Source organism: Lissotriton vulgaris, chromosome 8 (assembly GCF_964263255.1).
Source record: "Lissotriton vulgaris chromosome 8, aLisVul1.2, whole genome shotgun sequence".
NCBI lineage: Eukaryota > Metazoa > Chordata > Amphibia > Caudata > Salamandridae > Lissotriton > Lissotriton vulgaris.
The window spans coordinates 31,778,854-31,799,758 of NC_141696.1; the positions used below are offsets into that span (position 1 = coordinate 31,778,854).

Sequence of the window (20,905 nt, forward strand, 5' to 3'; positions counted from 1 at the left end):
TACTATTCAGGTGTAAGTGAGGCTGAGTCTATCCTCCTCCCTCCCATCCTCCCAGGATGGACGATCAAGTCACACCTAAGATCCAATTGTAAATGGATGTCTAGGGGTAATACACAAAGCCTAACTGTCACCCTTCACAGACATGTATCAGACAAGCAGCAGGCACCACAACTGGTTAAAGTAGGAAAATGGCAACTTTCTAAATGTGATATTTACAGAATTGAAACTTAAAATCTGACTTCACCATGTTTGGATTTTAAATTGTGATTCCAGAGACCCCAAACTTGAAAACTCTATCTCTTCACAATTGGGAATTATACTTGTAAAATGGAATAAGGTAATTCCAATGCTATCCTGTGGGAGAGATAAGCTGTGTTGTAGTGAAAAATAAATGTGAGAGGTTTTCACTACCAGGACATGTAAAACTTAAAAATACATGTCCCGCCTTTTAAATGCGTTGCACCCTACCCTCTGGGTTGGCCATTAACTATCTTAGGGGTGACTTATATGTATTAAAGGAAAGATTTGGACCTGGCAAGAGGTCTACTTTACCAGGTCGAAATGGCAGTGTAAACTGGACACACAGGCTCTGCAACAGCAGGCCTCAGTCACGATTAAAGGACTACTTAAGTGGGTGGCACAATAAGGGATGCAGGTAAATGTAAATGTAAATGTATAGGCATTTATATAGCGCACTACTTACCCGTAGGGTCCCAAGGCGCTTCGACCGCTGCGAAACCCTTCCTGGCTTCCCTGAGAGATGGTCCCTTAATGGGTATCTCCAGGGTGAGACCAGGCATCCCCGGCGGTCTGGTGGGGCCGTTAGTGAAGATGAGGCAAGCTAATGCCCAGAGTTGCCGAGTGTGATCGCTGATCAGAGTGGGCACCGAGGCGAGAGAATTATCGAGTCCGCTGACCCTGGTCCAGAAACCTGCCGCGCCGGGAATCGAACCCTGGTCCCGGGCCGTCCTCTGCTCTCGGGTCTGCCGCCTCTAACCAGTGAGCCACACTACTTCACTAGTAGCATTTAATTTACAGGCCCCCTGTGCACATGTAGTGTATTTTACTAGGGGCCTATAAGTGGATTAAATATGCCAATTGGCGCAATGCAATGCCACTACTTGATAAATCTGCCCCATAATATTTAATTAAAAAAATGTAAATATGTTAATTCAGTTTTATTGTGCAGGGATGGGTGTTGCACCGGTTTACAGATTCAGCAGTTTTAGGGGACAGAAATGGGTGTTTCACTGCGTTATTGATTTGTTTTTAGGGACCAGGCAAAGGTATTGCACCAGGTTAGTATTTAGTTTTTAGGGCTCAAGGATGGGTGTTGCATTGGTTTATAAATTAATTTTCAGGACACAGAGATGGGTTATTGGTTTTTATGGCATGAGAATGGGCGTGGCAATGGTTTTATAATTAGTTTTAATGCTGCAAGATGTTTATTGCAGCAGATCAGTCATCTGTTTTTAGTGTGCAGGTTTGGGTTTGCCCTGGGTTAATCATTTGTTTTTAATACACATGGATAGGTGTATTACCGCATTAGCGATCAGTTTTTAGGGCACTGAGACGGTGGTTGCTCCGCGTTAGTGATTCGTTTTTAGGGTACTGAGATGGTAATTGTTCCAAATTAGTTTTTACCATGAAGGAATGGGTATTGCACCAGTTTTGAATTTGTTTTTAGTGTGCAGGGATGGCTATTGCACTATGTTGGTAATTTTTACAGTGCACCCAGTTTGTGATTATTGTTTAGGGTGAAATGGTTTGGGACTTTACTGGATTAGTGGATGTGTTCACATCTAACATGGGCTTCGATTGGAATTCATAGAGCATATTATCAAGGCCATTATTGCCGCTTTATCGGCAGTTTACTGCTGATAAAAGCGGCAATAATGTATCGCCTGTCCTTGATAATATGCCCCCAAGTTTCTTCTGAATAGCGAAGCCTGGGTTTGTTTGGGTTTAGGTACAGTACAAAATACCAGGACATCTTTGAGCTCAATGTATTCCTATTAGTGGTTCTTGAAATATAACCTCCCTGGAGGTTCCAAATCAGACTGTAATCATTTCTAAAAGTTCAGTTTTGGATTCTCATGCCTGCTTGCTCTGTGATTATTAATCCATTCCTCTTGCTGGACCCAATCTCTCTTCAAGACACTTTCTGTTGCACCTCTGACTGCACAATGCTCTATCTGTTTTTGATAATTTCAGTCAATGAACTGTGTGCCTTCTTCAAGTCTAAAGTTTCTATCTTTCTCTGCATTTACATTTCTTCCTTGCTTATCCCCCTTTCTGTGAGCGGTCCTTCCTTCACATCTCTAAACCAATGCACACTTCTAATGCTCTCTCTGGTCCTTTCAATACATTCTCTTTCTTCTTCCTACTCCTCCTGTAGGACACCTCTGTCCATGATCCTGTCCATTGATGCTTCTGGTGTACTCTCTGAAGGTTCCATGCTCTTGTTATTTTCTTTTCAATTTCTCTCTGACCCTCCCCAGGTCCCGCGCTCCATCTGCAGTGAGAGCTGCTCGCCAGGGTACAGGAAGGCGGCCAGAGAGGGGGAACCACTGTGCTGCTTCGACTGTGTCCCCTGCTCCCAAGGAGAGATCAGCAATGACACAGGTGGGATGTATGACTCCTGTTAAATGCTTAATTTGATGAATAACAGGATCAAATGAGGGAAGTAAGGGAAACTATAGCGTTTAGTGGTGGGAAGTGGTGAAGGGAAGTGAGGGTCTTTTTAATATATATTATTTTTGCTTTGGACTGGAAACTGGGGGAGATTTTTGAAAATGTGAAAAACATTTAAAGCTTGCCAGTTGACGGTGCTGTCTATCAATCTTTAATGCATCGACAGGAACTATCATGATGGCAATTCTTGCCAACATCAGAAATGTTCAATGGGCCAGCAGACACCTCTACATTTGGTGAGTGGGTACTCCCTCAGGATGATGAAGTGCGCCTCTCCGTTGCCCTAATGGATAATTGCAACATTCATTTTTAATATCATACAGAATATAAGAGTTTGTTGAAGGCATAGAATCAATGGAGCATATTTATTTAAAAAATCATGCAGCAAGCCACCATGACTGGGAAAGAGCAGGAATGTACCGCACTTAACATTTTACTACGCACTCCTGTAATTTACAAGCACTAGTGCACTATGTGCTTCCTAGCGTCAATCAAATGCAAAAACAACAGTTGATGGACAGAATGCAGAACAATGTCATACATTCGAACTGCCAAGCGCATTGGTATGTTCAGACGTGAGTTCCTTGCTCTCCACACCACTGGAGTCAAGCTATCCTGGCTGAAGACGGCTGATAGCCAGAAACCGGTCCTAGGATGCTTGTTTACGGTCCAGGGAAGGCATGGCTTGGCAGTTCGGGCTGGACTGTTCCCATGAGGCACAGGGTCAAGGCTGATTTGTATATGGCCATGTCTGAACTGGGGTGGTGTGGAGTGCAAAAAAACGATGGATTTAGGCCCAGATCTCTGTACTAGGGTGAATGTATGACATTGTTCTGCATTCTGTCCATCAACTGTTGTTTTTGCTAGCATCAATCAAGGCACCCTTGCACCATGGTGCAATTTACTTGCACTGTAAGCAGGATTGTTTATGTGCAGAAATAGCACCTTCCTTCACAAAAATAATCCCCTGATGCATTTTCCTCTTTCTATGTGTGTTGCAGAATGGAGCACTCAGAAAAAGGAAAAAAGAGGAAAAATTAACATATTTCTCCTTGTTACGCTTTCCCTGGGAAACAGTAGTGGTAATTCTGGGAATGCAGGTAAGTCCATGGGTGAGTGCATGGGAACACCTATTCTCCACCCAAGGCACACCTCTTTGTGGATCGGGGGTTTGCTACTCTTTTTGTTATTTTATCTATCCTCTTTTTCCTCTTTCATGGATGGCTCCAGACATCAATTGGCTTGAGCGGGCCAGCTTAAGGGTTGCCCCGTTGGTTACCAGAGAACAACAGGAAACAAGGAATACAGCAAAGGGGAAGATATAGGCTAATGCAGCAGGGTGAAAGGAAGTACATGGATTCTTTTAGATAAGATCTGTGTAGCAGTTTTTTTCCTAAAGGTAAGCAGATTGGGAGTTTGTGATCCTCAGGCAAAGTCTTGATGTCCGACAGGAGACGGTCTTATTCAATATGTTAGATTTTTTTGTGTTTGATTATCTCCAGGAGGAAATTAGGTTTTGTATTCATTTTCAATACAAACTCTTGTGCTCTTTAATCCTAATAGAGTATGGTGCATGCTGGCTCATCTACTCAAATTGAACAACCCCCTTGTTGGAGCTGAGTTTGAGGGCTTACAGTTTCCTTATATCCCATGTGTCCTGGGGATGTCCTAGGATGAGTAGATAGATCATTCACACTCAGTTACACAAATGGAGTTCTCTGTTCCTGGAATACAGACCAGGAGCTCAAGAACACGTTGGCACATGCATGGCGTCATTAGATTGCAAAGCAAACACAAGGAGATTATGAACGGAGCGCTGAAACTTTTAAGACACTCACCCCCAGTAACAGATTTAGGTTGAATCCATCATCGTTCTTTAGCTCACTTAGCCACCCCAGTTCAGACACAGCTATATGCAAAGCAGTTTTGACCCTGTGCCTCATGGGAACAGTCCAACTTGAACTGCCAAGCCAGGTCTTCCCTGAAGCCAGGCTATCTTGAATCCAGTGGCAAAGTGAGCAAGGTACCCATGTCTGGGCATACCCTGCCAATTTAGGGCGAACAAAGACATTAGATTGCAAGCCTATCCATTAGTATGTTTTTGTTTCATATAATAGAGGTACATTTGCAAAAAAGATATCTTTCTAGATAAGTTACAATAGTTTAACATGTATTAATTGATGAATAATATGAAAGACAACATTATAAAGGAAGCAAGAACCCAACAGGGTAAAGAGTCAACATGGATGATAAACAAAAATGGCAAACAACATATTATAAAAGGAAGAATGAAATGTAAGTTTCATCAGTAATAACAGGGCTGTGAAAAATGACTTCCAATTATTTCACATCATTTTTACCCCCAAAAGACCTTGTAGAATCCAAAACTTTTTGTGGTGCTCTTTGGAATACCCCCTTCATTGTTAAACAAATGTCACACCCAGTCAATTTGATTTCGGTAGCAGTCAGTGATCCTGTTAACATTTCCAATCCATATTGTACATAAAAAAAATAAAAAACATAAAAACTTGAATGCACCAACAAATAACAAGAGCAGAAACAACTAAACCTTAATCAGGAATTAAAATGCTTCCTGTACAGGCCAGCACTGATGAAAGACATTCAATCAATCAATCAAAGCATTTGTATAGCGCGCTACTCACCCGGAGGGTCTCAAGGCGCTTAGGGGAAGGGGGTCCACTACTGCTCGAACAGCCAGGTCTTGAGTTGCTTCCTGAAGGAGAGGTGGTCTTGGGTCAGGCGGAGGTTGATGGGGAGGGAGTTCCACGTCTTGGCAGCCAGGTAGGAGAAGGATCTTCCTCCCGTTGTGGCTCTTCGGATGCGGGGGACCGCGGCAAGGGCGTGGCAGGTCGATCGTAGCTGTCGGGTGGGAGTTTAGAAGGTCAGGCGGTCGTTGAGGTATCCTGGGCCTTGGTTGTGGAGAGCTTTGTGTGCGTGGGTGAGGAGTCGGAACGTGATTCTCTTGCTGACGGGGAGCCAGTGCAGGTTTCTCAGGTGTTAGGGGATGTGGCAGTGTCGGGGAATGTCCAGGATGAGGCGTGCTGAGGCGTTCTGAATGCGCTGGAGTCTTTTGTGTAGTTTGGCTGTGGTTCCGGCGTAGAGGGAGTTGCCGTAGTCCAGTCGGCTGGTGACAAGGGCCTGGGTGACCGTCTTCCTGGTATCGGTGGGGATCCACCAGAAGATCTTACGTAGCATGCATAGGATGTTGAAGCATGACGAGGAGATGGCGTTGACTTGTCTGGTCATGGAGAGGGAGGAGTCCAGGATGAAGCCCAGGTTGCGTGCGTGGTCTGTAGGTTTAGGTGGGCTGCCCAGGGCAGGGGACCACCAGGAGTGGTCCCAGGCGGAGGGCGAGGATCCCAGGATGAGGACTTCCGTCTTGTCTGAGTTCAGTTTCAGGCGTCTGTTCATCATCCACTTGGCTACGTCTTTCATTCCTTCGTGTAGGTTGGTTCTGGCGGTGGCGGGATCGTTGGTGAGTGAGAGAATCAGCTGGGTGTCGTCGGCGTAGGAGATGATGTTGAGGTTGTGTTGGCGTGCGATGGCCGCAAGGGGGCTCATGTAGATGTTGAACAGCGTGGGGCTGAGTGATGATCCTTGTGGTACGCCGCAGATGACTTCAGTGGCCTCGGATCTGAACGGGGAAGGCGGACTCTCTGTGTTCTTCCGGCGAGAAGGAGATGATCCACTCCAGTGCCTTCTACTGGATTCTAATGTTGTTGAGGCGCTGCACTAGGGTGCAGTGGCAGACCGTGTCGAATGCCGCGGAGAGGTCCAGGAGGATGAGGGCCGCTGTTTCCCTGTTGTCGAGCAGGGCTTGGATGTCATCGGTGGCTGTGATGAGGGCGGTCTCGGTACTGTGGTTGGCCCGGAAGCCGGACTGCGAGTGGTCGAGGGATCCATTTGTCTCGAGGAAGGCGGCCAGCTGTCTGTTGACGGTCTTCTCGATGACTTTGGCAGGAAAAGGAAGGAGCGAGATGGGGCGGTAGTTTTTGAGGTCGGTGGGGTCCGCTGATGGTTTCTTCAGTAGGTCGCTGAGTTTGGTGTGCTTCCAGCTCTCTCGGAAGGTGGCGGTGTCGAAGGAGGCATTTATGCTGTCCCGTAGATGGGGTGCGATGACGGAGTCAGCCTTGTTGAAGACGTGGTGGGGGCAGGGGTCGGTTGGAGATCTGGAGTGGATGGTGTTCATCGTGCGGATGGTGTCTTCGGTGTTGACCGGGGTCCAGGCGCGGAGGGTGGTGGTGGGGGGTGTTGGTACGGTCATAGGGTGCGTCGGCTGTGTGCTGAAACTGTTGTGTATGTCTGCGATCTTGCTGTGGAAGAACGCGGCAAGCGAGTTGCAGAGGTCTTGCGTGGGAGTGATGTCATTGTTTCCGGCGCTGGGGTTGGAGAGCTCTTTGACGATGTTGAAGAGTTCCTCGCTGTTGTGGGCGTTGTTGTCTAGTCGTTCCTTGAATGCGGTTTTCTTGGTGGTGTGGATCAGCTGGTGATGTTTTCGGGTGGCGAGCTTGAGGGTGGTCATGGGTCTCTGCGCCAGGCTTTCTCGAGGTCCCGGCAGTTCTTCTTGGAGCTCTTGAGTTCGTCGGTGAACCAGGATGCTTTCTTGGTGCCGGGTCTGGCGGGGGGGGGTTTTCAGTGGAGCGAGGTCATCTGCGCAGTTGCTGATCCACTTCGTGAGGTTGTTGTTAGCTTGGTTGGGGTTCGCTGAGCTGGCGGGAGGGTTCTGGCTCAGGGATGTGGTGAGCTGGTCGGCTGTGATCTTGTTCCAGCTTCTGCGTGGGACCTGTTGCGGGTGGTGGTGGTGCGTGGTCTTGCTGAAGCTGAAGTGGACACAACTGTGGTCAGTCCAGTGGAGTCCGGAGGCGTGGCTAAAGGAGATGTCCTTGCTGGGGGAGAAGACGGGGTCAAGCGTGTGGCCAGCGTAGTGGGTGGGGGTGGTCACCAACTGCTTGAGTCCGAGGTTGTCCAGCAGGGTGGTGGTGTTGCGGTCATTGTTGTTCTCCAGGTGGAAGTTGAAGTCCCGAGGAGGATGTAGTCAGCGGAGGGCAGGGCGTGCGGGCTGATGAAGTTGGCGATGTCTTCGCTGAATTGTGCGCGTGGTCCCGGGGATATGCAGATGAGGGTGCCTCTGAGGGTGGTCTTGGGGTCGGTGTGTATCTGGAAGTGCAGGTGTTCGGCGGCTGTGAGGGTGTCGTAGGAGTTGGTCGTGATGCGGATGGTTTCTTGTGGACGATGGCGATGCCTCCTCCAGTCTGGTTGACGCGGTCTCTCCGGGTGATCTTATATCCGTCCGGGATAGCGATGGCGATGTCGGGTGCTGAGGAGGAGTTCATCCAGGTTTCCGTGAGGAAGGCGACTTCTGGAGATGTGGTGTCGAGGAGGTTCCAGAGTTCCACGGCGTGCCTGTGGACGGAGCGGGTGTTGAGCAGGATGCATTTCAGGTGGTTGCTGCCGGTGCTCGTCTCGGCGGGTGCGGTGCAGGTCCGGATGCAGGAGAACTTGCAGGATTGGCAGGTGAAGGGTCCGTGGGTGCGTCCTGGGGTGGCTTGGCGGCAGCCGGGGATCCGGCCAGTGTTGAGTGCGTTGAGGGTGGCGTGGTTGTAAGTCCGACGGGTGGTCTTGCATCGGCGGGGGCCAGGGGTTCTGGCGCTGGACGCGGTCCAGGCCCAGACGGGCTTGCCTTTGGCGCACCTTCGGCGCACAATCGGCGCGCCCGCTGCGCATGGACGCTGCGCGCACGTGCGGACTCTGCCATAAATGGAGAGAGGGGGGGCGGGAGGAGGGAGGAGCAGCTGGGAGGCGGGAGCGGGCGGCGAATGGGGATCGGGGATGAGGAAGGGGGCGGGGCCGCAGGGGAGCAGCGGCGGGGGTCGGGAAAGGCAGGAAATGGCGGGAAGGAGAGCGGAGGTGGCAACGAGGGGGAAGGCCTGAGGGCGGAGTCCCTGGAGGCAGTGGCGGCAACAAGCAGGAAGCAGCGGTGGAGACCAGGCACACGGGGGCCGTGCAGTAGGTGGAGCAACCTGGAAGGGTCACAGCTCACTGCCCTGCGGTTTCAGCTATATGTGGTAAACTGGGAGGGAGGAGCAGCTGGGAGGCGGGGCGTCGAATGAGGATCGGGGATGAGGAAGGGGGCGGGCCGCAGGGGAGCAGCGGCGGGGGCCGGGAAAGGCAGGAAACGGCTGGAAGGAGAGCGAAGGTGGCGACGAGGGGGAAGGCCTGAGGGAGGAGTCCCTGGAGGCAGCAGCGGCAACAAGCAGGAAGCAGCGGTGGAGACCAGGCACACGGGGGCCGTGCGGTAGGTGGAGCGACCTGGACATTATGTTTATACATGAGAGTGCACATTAAAGGATAGAAGGCAAGCAGGTTTTTTGTTCTAATATTTCAAATGAAACAGCTGCTTAGTTGATAGTCATTCAGTTGAGAGTGGAAGGGCTCCAACAATCCATGTAAAACAAGTAACTTTTCCCTGAACTATAGCACAAGGTTCTCCAATGGGAATGACTGGCATTACAGGAACATTCCTATATACATTCATGTTGAAAGGCAGTTTGAAGAACAAATGTGGGCGGTTGGGTGCAACAGCAAACATATCAAAATTGTTAATTATTTCTGTTGTAAAATAACAGCTGTTTGACTTGTGCTAATCTGCCAACATCCCACCGCGCTAGCTCCACGTAGTTTCCTTCTGTAGTTTTTTAATAAAATCACTAAATAATGTGGTCATAATTTTAAGCTATTTAGAGCCTGAAACCTGCTGCAACATTGTCATATTTCACACAAAAATCCTGTCCTGCTTAAAGGAAAAGGCAGAAAAGGTCAGGACATTAAAGCAGGCCTTTGTGATGGGGAATTATGCAGACTGACAGTGTATCTCATTACAGGAGACATATTTGCGGTGCATGCATGTTTCAGCAGACATTCTACTTAATGGGTTTGCTTTGGCTGTACAACCACCACCAAAATGTGATATCATGTTTTGCATTGGTGGATATATTTTGTTTATGCAATTCTTGAATTTACACCAAGTTTAAAATTCTTGATCCCTAGAAGCAATAACAAATAAGGTTACAAAAGAAAGGTACACTTGCAATGGGCTCCAATGCATGACGTAGGAGAAACGAGGGAGTTATATAACAGATCATTGTGAGCCCCTGATACACAGCGGGCAAAGCCAAAAATGAAAGGGATTCTAGACCATCTATCAACTTTGTTGAAGACCTCTGTTAATGAGGGCTTCAAAAATGTATTTTGTTGCCACTATTTGCACTCGGAATTACCCATCACTGCCCTAGTGGTGAATCTAGACCTGGGAAGAATCTCAACTTAATCCTAGTCAGTTCTGAACTCTGTAAGAGCCAATAAGTCTGCAATTGAGCCATGAAGCTGGGTCGTGAGCCACTAGGGTTGGAGAGCCTGAGAAGGATATTAGTCTAATACATCAGGGCCTTGTTTTCCCCTGCACACAAGTATCCCTTTAGAAACCAAGGTACGGCAGATTGCTACAGTTGGTGATAAGAGGGAAAGCAAGAAGAGAAATGGGGATAATCTTGTCTCATGACATTAAGCTTGCAAAGTAATTTCTAGTTAAAAAACAAACACCAACGATTTTGGCTCTTGGAGCCGCGTTCAGCCTTTAGACTTTGGATCTGAAATTCTAACCCTGATTAGTTGTCTCTCAAGATCTGAAGAAATGTCCCCACTTGACGTGGTCAAAAATGTCTGCAATTAGTGAGAATGTGATGACGTCATCTATACATCTTGCACCTTCACAAGAAGGTGCAAGAGGGTCCAGAGGTGATTTCTTGGGGAGAGTCCAGGGACTTGGCCTACTTGTGAATTATGAATTAGTTCTGCCAAGATCCTAAATGGTCCCTAGACAGCAATAATAATAAGTTATATCGTCTGATGGCTGGCACACTGCGGAGGATGTATGCATGGCATGGCGATCAGCAATATCACACTGTTGAGATCCAAAGAGTGATGCTCTTTGAAGACATCTTACAGCAGGAGTGTCAAACACGGCGTACTTACGTTACTGAAGTCACTTCGCAAGTCGATCACTTAGTTTATTGAAGTCGATCTCTCCTGGTCATTTATTGAAAGGAGGTTCTGATCATAGAAAACATTTAATCAGCAATGATACCATCTCCCGAGATGTCTCTGCCATTGCTGGGAGCTTTGCTTGGGCATCCCAATGGGGAACAAGAATGATTTTTCTGAGGCTGTGGTATCAGATAGAAAGACATGGTGCAGACCAGTGAAAAGCTGCAAATGACTTTGTGATCTTGACAGGGTTTGAGCAGATGATGCCTTGTTAAACATGAGTGGCAAGAATAGCTGAATTACCTTACTTCTGCCTCAATTGCCCATATTGATGACACTTTATTCTACACAAAGTGTATTTGGCTGTTAATGTAAAAACAGATTTTTGGACAATTGGGTAGGGCGATGTTCATTGTAAAGGTGGATGAGGAATTTGATAGATGACCCAGGAGAGCTGAGTCCAATGCAGTAAGGCTTGTGAGTAGTTTATAAGCCTCCTTTTAAATGAACAATGAGAAGCTTCTGGCGGGAGGGTCCTGAAGGTCTGGAAGTAGACAATGTTTGTGCATGTTCCAGGAGCATGGAACAGAGTAATGTAATCTAATGATTGTGTCAATCTCCAGATATCTTGCATGTTGCAGTTCTCTATTGCATCACAAAGTTGTGTTTTGTCATTAATACTTACTGTTTCCAGTATAGCTGCCCTCTCTATAGTTGAGTGAAGGGCCAAGCTATAAACTCCATCAATCCCATTGTAGAAATCAATAAAGTCTCGTAGACGGCCCTTGTAGTTGTAGTTTATTCTTCAAGTTGCATCTTGGTAAACTCCAATGTAAGTCTTAACATAAGCCCCACCAGGAGCAGCCTCCTGGCTGCTCAGCCCATCTTCTCCTACAGCTCCCCCTTCAAGTACAAACATCCATAACATTCCAAATGACATCATATACCTAGAGCATCAGGCAGAGAACCAGGGGCAGGGAGATGCATTACATAAGAAGCAGATTACTACACATCTTCCGCTTTATAATATTTAACAAAATGAAATAGTATACACATATATAAACATAGGAAGAGAAGATAAACATTCCAGAAGTAAACGTACAGTTTCAACTGTGAGCAATAAATGCATATTTTGATCCAAGCTTCGTGTTATGTAGGTGTGCATGCTGTTGCTGCAAGCCACCCCGCGCGCCGTCACACATACCTCCTCGTAAAGCGGGAATCCACCTCCCTATAAACCACCACACACAGTAACCCAAGAGGGAATCCACCTCCCTATAAACCACCACACACAGTAACCTTCCAAGGGGGAATCCACCTCCCTATCGACCACACACTCGCAGTAACCCAAGGGGGAATCCTCCTCCCTATAAACCACACACTCGCAGTGACCTCCCAAATAATTGTAAAGGGGAAATCCACCTCCCTATCAACCGCACACTCGCAGTAACCTCCCAAATAATTGTAAAGGGGAAATCCACCTCCCTATCAACCGCACACTCGCAGTGACCTCCCAAATAATTGTAAAGGGGAAATCCACCTCCCTATCAACCGCACACTCGCAGTAACCTCCCAAATAATTGTAAAGGGGAATCCACCTCCCTATAAACCACACACTCGCAGTAACCTCCCAGATAGTTGTAAGGGGAATTCACCTCCCTATAAACCACACATTCACGGTAACCTCACAAATAATTTTAAAGGGGGAATACACCTCCCTATAAACCACACACTCACAGTAACCTCTCACATAGGTGTAAAGGGAGAATCCACCTCCCTATAAACCACACATTCACAGTAACCTCCCAAATATTATAAAGGGGAAATCCACCTCCCTATAAACCACACACTCGCAGTAACCTCCTAAATTCTTGTAAAGGGGGAATCCACCTCCCTTTAAACCACACACTGGCAGTAACCTCCCAAATAGTTGTAAAGGGTGAATCCACCTCCCTTTAAACCACACACTTGCAGTAACCTCCCAAATAATTGTGAAGGGGGAATCCACCTCCCTATAATAATACTGTAAAATTAAAATCACATCGAGTATCAATTTAGAATATGACACATTGCAAATCAAAAGCAGATGTACATAACATTGGCATATATCACCAAATTCAATGCAGTGTCACTAAGTGACTTAGTCGTCATCACATGCACCACAACAAATGAGTGAGTGACTTAATTCTTAACAATCATCTCACACAGTACAGTTCTGTGTTTATTTCTTTTGACCCACACTCTAACTCCTTATAGCAATATTTCATTACTGTTCCAGTTCTGAGTCCTACTTTCTCATCGAGTGGACTAGTTTCCTTTTCTTAGTGCAATTGTGCTCCATAGCCAGAAGATGGCGATGTTGCACTAGTTCTAAGTTTTCCAAAGCAACATTTTCGGTAATATGTAGTTTTCAATTAGTGTAAATGACAAAGACCTGTGACAATCTTCAGGCAGCAATGCTCATGGCAACCCTCACATTACAATCATCTTTATCACCAGTACTTGACTCATGAAATTAACTCTGATGGCAATCCAGGTCAGCTACAGAACGCAGAGGCACAACAACAAACTGGGGCCTTCTTGCAATTCCATTTCAATACCGTGGAGACACCAGTCCTGGTTGGCAAACACTGTACAGTTACAATAGACTGTGCAAAGACCCGTAGACTGCAATACAAGCTCTTGTAGTTGTAGTTTATTCTTCAAGTTACATCTTGGTAAACTCCAATGTAAGTCTTTATATAAGCCCCACCAGGAGCAGCCTCCTGGCTGCTCAGCCCATCTCCTCCAACAGCTCCACCTTCAAGTACAAACATCCATAACATTCCAAATGACCTCATATGGCTAAAGCATCAGGCAGAGAACAAGGGCCATGGAGATGCTTTACATAAGAAGCAGATTACTACACCCATCCATAAGGAAAAAGCCAAATGTAACAAAAAATCAGGACAGCAGCGAAAACAAGTGTGATGTGAAGTTTTTCAGAGCAAACAGATAAGCACCTACAATTAGGGCGCCTCTAGATTTTGAGACTCTAGCAGGTCAGAAATTGCCCAAAGAGGATGGCCATTCCTTATTTTCATATAATATTAGCCAAAGTGGTGTGTGCACACTGCGACTGGGTTGAATAATTAAGGCTGATCACTCTGGTCACACAATCTTGTCTTTTGGGGATTTTGGAGCTCATAAGTGGGTTTTCTGCAAAAGGGAATTGCAGGCAATATGGAGGCCAAATGACACAGGTACTACGGCCCAGCACGGAGACTGGAGTAGGAAATATGGATGGGCATTCCTTTTGAGAAATGTGTGACTATAAAGGACCCCACCTCCTCCCTGAACATGATGCTGATATCCCCCATAATCTAGGGTTGCAAGTTTCAACTTAATTACTAATAGGTAGGATAGTGTGGTAGAACATAAGTTAGGAATCCTCCTTGACCAACCTAATTATTCTGAACAAGAGTTTACTTCACACTATTTCACCCATAGGGATCCACACGCCCGATGAATGCCAAAGACCATGTAGGCTAATAATGATGGGCAGAACCATGTCAGCAAATTGTACGGTGTGAGTCATTGTACTCTACTACCCTACCTATTTTGATTTTTAACCATACCTAGTGTTCCACTAAAAATTGGTATTTTCCACCGGGCGCACTGAGGTATTTTTAAATATTTAGCCGGATCCCCTGTCATATGGTGTTTTCCAGTAAGATTTATGTAAAAACTCCCTCCTAGCTAGTCAGTCTGCGACGAGGTAGAGTCCGCCTTGGTGGTATTGTCTTACCAGGTTGCCGAAAGGATTCCTATGATGAAGCATGACACTAAAATGTGTGTGAGGTTTTCTCTTCCATTAAGGATGACTTTACACAGACAGTAATCTAAGGTTTAAGTTTTGCTCAGTCTATATACGTGTCAGAGCCAATAATTTTGGAGCACTAAGTACACATGTCTTTAAACCACTATCACCGTACTCTTACGTTGTGTTAGACAGGTATCTTTTCTTCTTTATATAATGTGTTAAACCAGTTGCATTTAATAAAATAGAAGAATGGGCCTAGGGAAGCAGAGCAATGGCACCCTGCTTGTGCATGGATGGAGTAAGCCATAGTTATAGTGTCTTCAACAAAATAGAGAAAGGGTGTTAATGACTGAGAAAGAGGCATTAGTAAGGCTACAGGGTGCTAAAAGCCAAGGTCACCGCTTTCTCAAGATGCCGGAAGGAATCCTAGATTTCTCTTCCGACTGTGAGGTCTGAATAAGGTAGAATAGTTAGAATAGGGACAACACATTTTATTAGCTTTGGCATAGATGAATTTATATAACAAGGAGCAAAGGATGATGTCTTAAGGTGGATGCAATCAAGTGATCAGGTGAGGAGCAGGAAGGTAATCTTTGCTTTTAAATCCTCTCTCTGACAAATGCATTCTTGATGTAACTGAGGCCATTATTAAAAGAACGTAAAAATGATGTCCTGCCTTTTGAAGAGTGAGGCTAGGTGTCACTTCCCTGTTTCAGTTTTGATGATATGTCCATGCAAATAGAGTTTATTCTGCTCAGGAAATTTTACCCCTCACCTGGGTCAGAATATTTATGTAAACTGCAGATAAGCTCACCATCTCTGGTGATTTCAGCACTCCCAAAGCCAGGAGACAATGAGACTGCAGACAAAGAAGTGTAAAAAAAAATAAAAACCAAGGTTGCAGACCCATGATCTGGAACAACATCCCAGAATTCATCACAATGCTAGTCCAATGTAAGAAAATGTTGATGTCTTACCTCTTTAAAGAACATAGTGTGACAATACATTAACTGTCCACAACCAAGCTACCTCTCCGATCATTTCTGACATTATTCTTTTCTTTGACCATGTATAGCCCTCAACTGGCTCTTTCTTAGAATTGCGCTAATCTTTCAGAACTTAATATGGAAAGGCTGCAGTGGGGCCTAATTCTGTGGACATACTGAAATTCCAAGGGAGGCCCAGCTTCTATGGCTCTGTGACAGTACTCAGGCAGAGGCTTTGTGATGTGCAAGTGTGGCAAGTGACAGCTCTACCACCTCATTGGCAGGATTGGCCACTCTGATAAGCCAGCGTGGCCCATCCTACCAACACAAAGCTACTTTTTTCTCACTGCCAGGAGGCAATACACAAAGATCAATTGGCAGCTACACCTGGTCTTGTAACTCAGGAGCAGGGTGCAGGCACTAACATGACTAGAACAAGAAAATGCCAACTTTCTAAAAGTGCCATTTTAAGAATTATGACACAAAATCTGTTTCACCATTTAAGGGGGTTTTACATTGCAATTCTTTAGACATTAAACTTGACCTATCACCCTGCTCCCAATTGAAAGTTATCACTTATTAAATGTAATAAGGTGACCCAATGCTATCCGATGGGTGAGCTAGGCCTTGCAGTTTTATAAGTCAAACTTCCTAAATACACTGCAGTCTGCCCTCTGGGCTGTTCAGGCCTACATTAAGGATGGGATATGTGCATTAAAAAGGAAGATTTGAGCCTAGGAAAAGGTTTACTTTCCTAGGTTGAAATTACAGCTTAAAATTTCACACAGAGGCTGCCGCGGCAGGCCTGACACATGTTGAAGGGCTACGTAAGCGCATGCCACAATATGTGTTAGAGACCCACTAGTAACATTTAATTCACAGGCCCTGGGTACATTTAGTACATTTAGTACCACTATAGGAGGGGCTAAGAAGTACATTAAATATGCCAGTTGGTTGTAGGCCAATTCAATCATGTTTAAAGTAGAGAGCGCAAGCGCTTTAGCACTAGTTAGCAGTGGTAAAGTGCACAGATTCCTAAGGTCAATAAAAGTGAAATCATTAAAAGTAGGACGGATGAAGGCAAAAGGTTTGGGGGAAGAGCACCCAAAGGCTGACAGGTCAAATACCAAGCATCCATTGATTTATATGTACACCTTCATCTAGAATTGGCACTATGAGGGTTTAAAAGTATTGAGTGTGTCTGTGCTGCTTCTGGATGGTGGTTGTTACTATAAACATACATGATATTTTGTTATTTAAGTTTCAGGTGTATGGTATTAAATGTCTACTACATGTATTTATATTATGTTTCCAGAAACGGCACTCTATACTGCAGCTGTGTGTTTTTTTTAGAGAGATATGCAAAGTTAAATACTAGTTTGGCAAAATATAATACATGTTTTAATTCTAAGTAACATTAGAGAGTAATAGACATTTTCTTGAAATCTTTTTACTGATTTAATATCTCCATCTTAGTTGAAATAACATTTGGTAAACAGCAACAATTAGAAAAAAGTATTTACTCTCTATATACTATCTAGTGTAAAGGATTAATGACAATCAGTTTAATATTCTGGAAATAAAACACAATGTATACACCTTGCCACTGATGTTTTTGTGGTGTAATCAATTCACTGATGATATATTCAAAACATGTACATGCACGTTTTTGTTTCAGATACAGTGAAATGCTCAAAATGTCTTGAAAACCAGTGGCCGAATGAGAGACGTGACCAATGCATCCAAAAACTGATTGAGTTCCTAGCATTCGATGAACCACTGGGTCTAATGCTCACGCTTTCTGCAGCATTCCTATCCCTACTCACTGCATTGATCCTGTTCTTCTTCATCAAGTACAGAGACACTCCCATCGTCAAAGCCAACAATCGTGGGCTCAGTTACCTGCTGCTCGTTGCCCTCATGTGCTGTTTTATGTGCTCCTTCATATTTATTGACCGTCCCAGAAAACTCACCTGCATGCTGCGCCAGACTGTCTTTGCAGTAATCTTTTCCATTAGTGTTTCCTCTGTTCTGGCTAAAACTGTTCTTGTTGTTCTTGCCTTCAAGGCTACACATCCTAGCAGCTCTGCCAGGAAGTGGCTGGGGTCAAAGATGCCAATTTGTATAGTTTCCTTCTGCTCATTGGTGCAAATCTTAATATGTGTTACGTGGATGGTAAAGTCACCTCCATTTCCAGAAAGGAACATGGCATCTAGTAAAGAAAAGATAATATTTGCATGCAATGAAGGAGACACCATCTTCTTCTACTGCATGCTGGGATACATGGGACTCCTGGCCACAGTCAGCTTTGTAGTGGCCTTTCTCTCAAGGAATCTCCCTGGAAGCTTCAACGAGGCCAAGCTGATCACCTTCAGTATGCTGGTGTTTGTTAGTGTGTGGATCTCCTTCATCCCGGCGTACCTGAGCACACGGGGGAAGTACATGGTGGCCGTGGAGGTGTTTGCCATAAATTCCTCCAGCCTTGGACTGCTTGGATGCATATTCTTTCCAAAATGTTATATTATTGTCATGAGGCCTGACAGGAACACAAGGGAGCATCTTGTAGGGAAACACCACTTTCCTAATAAATGTAAAAAAGGTTATGATGTCCTGAGCTAATGTTTAATCAACTTTGGAGTATTATGGGATATTGAGTGGACGTTATAGAAAAATTAAAATATGTAAATTTGTTTTGAAATCATCCCTCCTTGGACTAAGAAACAACTGAGAAAGACTATAATTAGCAAACACACAGCTGAAATGGCAGCTGCAAAATAGAGAATGCTTCTGCTTCTTTGGTTCATCTCCCTCTAATAGTAAATTAATTTATATTGGAGAGGAAAATATTACAATAAAGAGATGAGTAAGAAAGAGGCAGGGCTAGAGAGGGAAAGTGGGAGGGGGCAAGTGCAAGCAAGTATGAGAGACAGTGTATTAGAGATAAGGAAGAGAAAGAGAGTGGCAAAGATGCAGAGTAAGATACATTGAAGAAAATGTGAAACTGGGGCAGTGACTAAGAGATTGAATATAGTATTACAGTGAGAAAGTTTGTAATGGATAATACAAGATAATATTAGATAATGTGAGACAGAAATACAAAATGGGGTACAGAAAGATGATGTGAGTGTGTTTATGTGTGTTTGCATTTGTAAGAAAAAAGAAAGAGAGAGATGAAGCGGGGGAAGGACAGGGTAATAATGTCTCAAACACTGTCTTAGTTCAGTTTGCAGTCTCCAAACCAAAAATACACATCAACTTTCATGGTTCCTCTATACATTTAGGGCCCCATTAGGATGGCGGGCGGGCAAACCTTTTGGAAATCGGGACTGCCCGCCCTAAGGGGGGGGATCCTGCACGCACCATTAGGATGTGCCTGCCACAGTGGCGGGCACATCCTGTATCTATAGTATTGTGGCGGGCGGAGCTCTCTGCTCTCTGCTTTGCATCATTTACATAATCAAAGTGGCAGGCACTGCGCAGTGCCTGCCGCTTTGAATATGCAAATGCAGGGGGGTACCATAGGTACCCCCCTGTGTGCCATCTCCCTTTGGCCTTCACTCAGGGGGCCCACAGAGTGAACAGAGCCTGCCTTTCCGTGGCAGCATTGCCGCCGCAGAAAGGCATTGCACTCTTGCCATTGTAATATGGCTGGCGGTGTCTCATAGACACCGCCACCATATTAATCATTTTCCACCCCGTCCGCAACGCGACCGGGGCGCAAAAGTGGCGGGCAGTGTTTCCCTCTGTTGCGGTCCCCCCCGCCATTGTAATGTGGCGGGGGGAAAAAGGGTGGTGGGCCGGCATTTCTGTCGAGCGGATCGCTACAGCCACCATGGCGGTGGCGATCCGCCCGACATCGTAATGGAGTCCTTGGAGTTTTGTTTGGACTTTGTCTCCAATCTGCTCAAGAAACTTTTCCAAATGTGTTCAAAATTCCATTTGGCAGACAAACTGCCACAACATAGACACAACATACAGGCAAGCTGCTCCCTCAGTTACTACAACTCACCTGTGTCATATCTTACACACAAAAAAACACTCTATGATGCAGCCCCCTCCTCCAGCCCCCTACCTGATTTCACTGCAGAGCACAAAACAAAAAATAATCTCAGTTTAGCAATGGTTTCAGACTAAGGGTCCATTGGATCATCAAAAGGGGCCAATGTTAGTAATTTCAACCTGACCACTGACCCCCCAACCAAATAGCTAATTATCAATATGGCAGTAAATTAACCACATCCAATTACCTCAAATTCAAATGGTGTTAAAGGTTCAACTTTGTGGATATTGAGACCAATTTACATATGGACTCCTGACCCTTATTTTCAAATTCATTTTCTACCTCCAGAATTCAAGCATGAATAGTGCAGAAAAGATATGCGGAACTGACCAACAATATCAGATGCCAAGTAGTTTATGGTGGAAGGAAAAACGTTTCGAAATAGCGTATGTTTTCAGAATTAAAAAAACATTTCTGACCCTCCACCTGTGCAAAGGGGAACTGTGGAGGCACCCTCCTCTAGCAGTGACACCAAGCGGGGCATTCAAAATTTGATAGAGTAGGAGAAGCACAAAAACATTGGTGGTGACTGTGCTAGCAGAAAGTGTGACCTGATGGCCTCCACCATTGGGCCAACAGGTCAGACTGATGATCTCCCTGCTCTATTTAGGGTTGGGTGCCCATCAATAGATTTCCTTGTTTGAGTTTGACGTGTCAAGAATATCAGACCCAGGCAGCCACATCAATCAGTGGCCAATGCAAAGGGGAGATATCTTCCTAATTATCATGGGCATTGTTTGTTTGTTTTTGAAACCGGAATGGAAATGCAGAATGCCACCAAAAACATGAGGCACACATGGCATTTAAATGAGCCTGCAGAGTAGCTCAGCTATGAAGTCTCCATCTAGATAGGTATCTCTAAATATGGTGGGTGGTCATTACCTCTGATGGCTTTGGGGGCTAGTGGTATCTCTGCCAGGCTCTAAATGAGCCTGCAAGTGATGTGGTTAGTTCTGACCCCACAACCCCATTTGTCCTTTTTATGGACCTTCCTGTGGGAAATGTCCATGGGTTCTGTCTTAGTTATTCCTTACGCAGTACAAAAGGGGGTGGTGATGGACGGAGCATCTGAATCAATCAAACACTCACACCCAGTCAAAAGATCTGGGTTTAATCCATCACCGTTCTTTAGCCCACTCTGCCACCCCAGTTCAGACATGGCTATATGCAAATCAGTCTGACCCTGTGCTTCATGGGAACAGTCCAGCCCGAACTGCCAAGCCATGTTTTCCCTGGACCGGAAGCAAGCTTCCGAGGACCGGTTTCTGGCATTCCAGCCGTCTTCAGCCCAGCTTGCTT

General features: G+C 45.6%; 1 protein-coding gene across 1 annotated transcript in view; it reads left to right on the plus strand.

Moving 5' to 3' along the window:
- Positions 1 to 18,165, plus strand: part of LOC147693311 (extracellular calcium-sensing receptor-like) — a 44,981-nt gene extending 26,816 nt beyond the window's left edge. Inside the window, exons 4-5 of the mRNA XM_086935922.1 lie at positions 2,502 to 2,625; positions 17,225 to 18,165. Coding sequence (XP_086792048.1) covers positions 2,502 to 2,625; positions 17,225 to 18,165 — 1,065 coding nt within the window. The remainder of the gene's footprint in view (positions 1 to 2,501; positions 2,626 to 17,224) is intronic.
- The last annotated feature ends 2,740 nt before the right edge of the window (positions 18,166 to 20,905 follow it).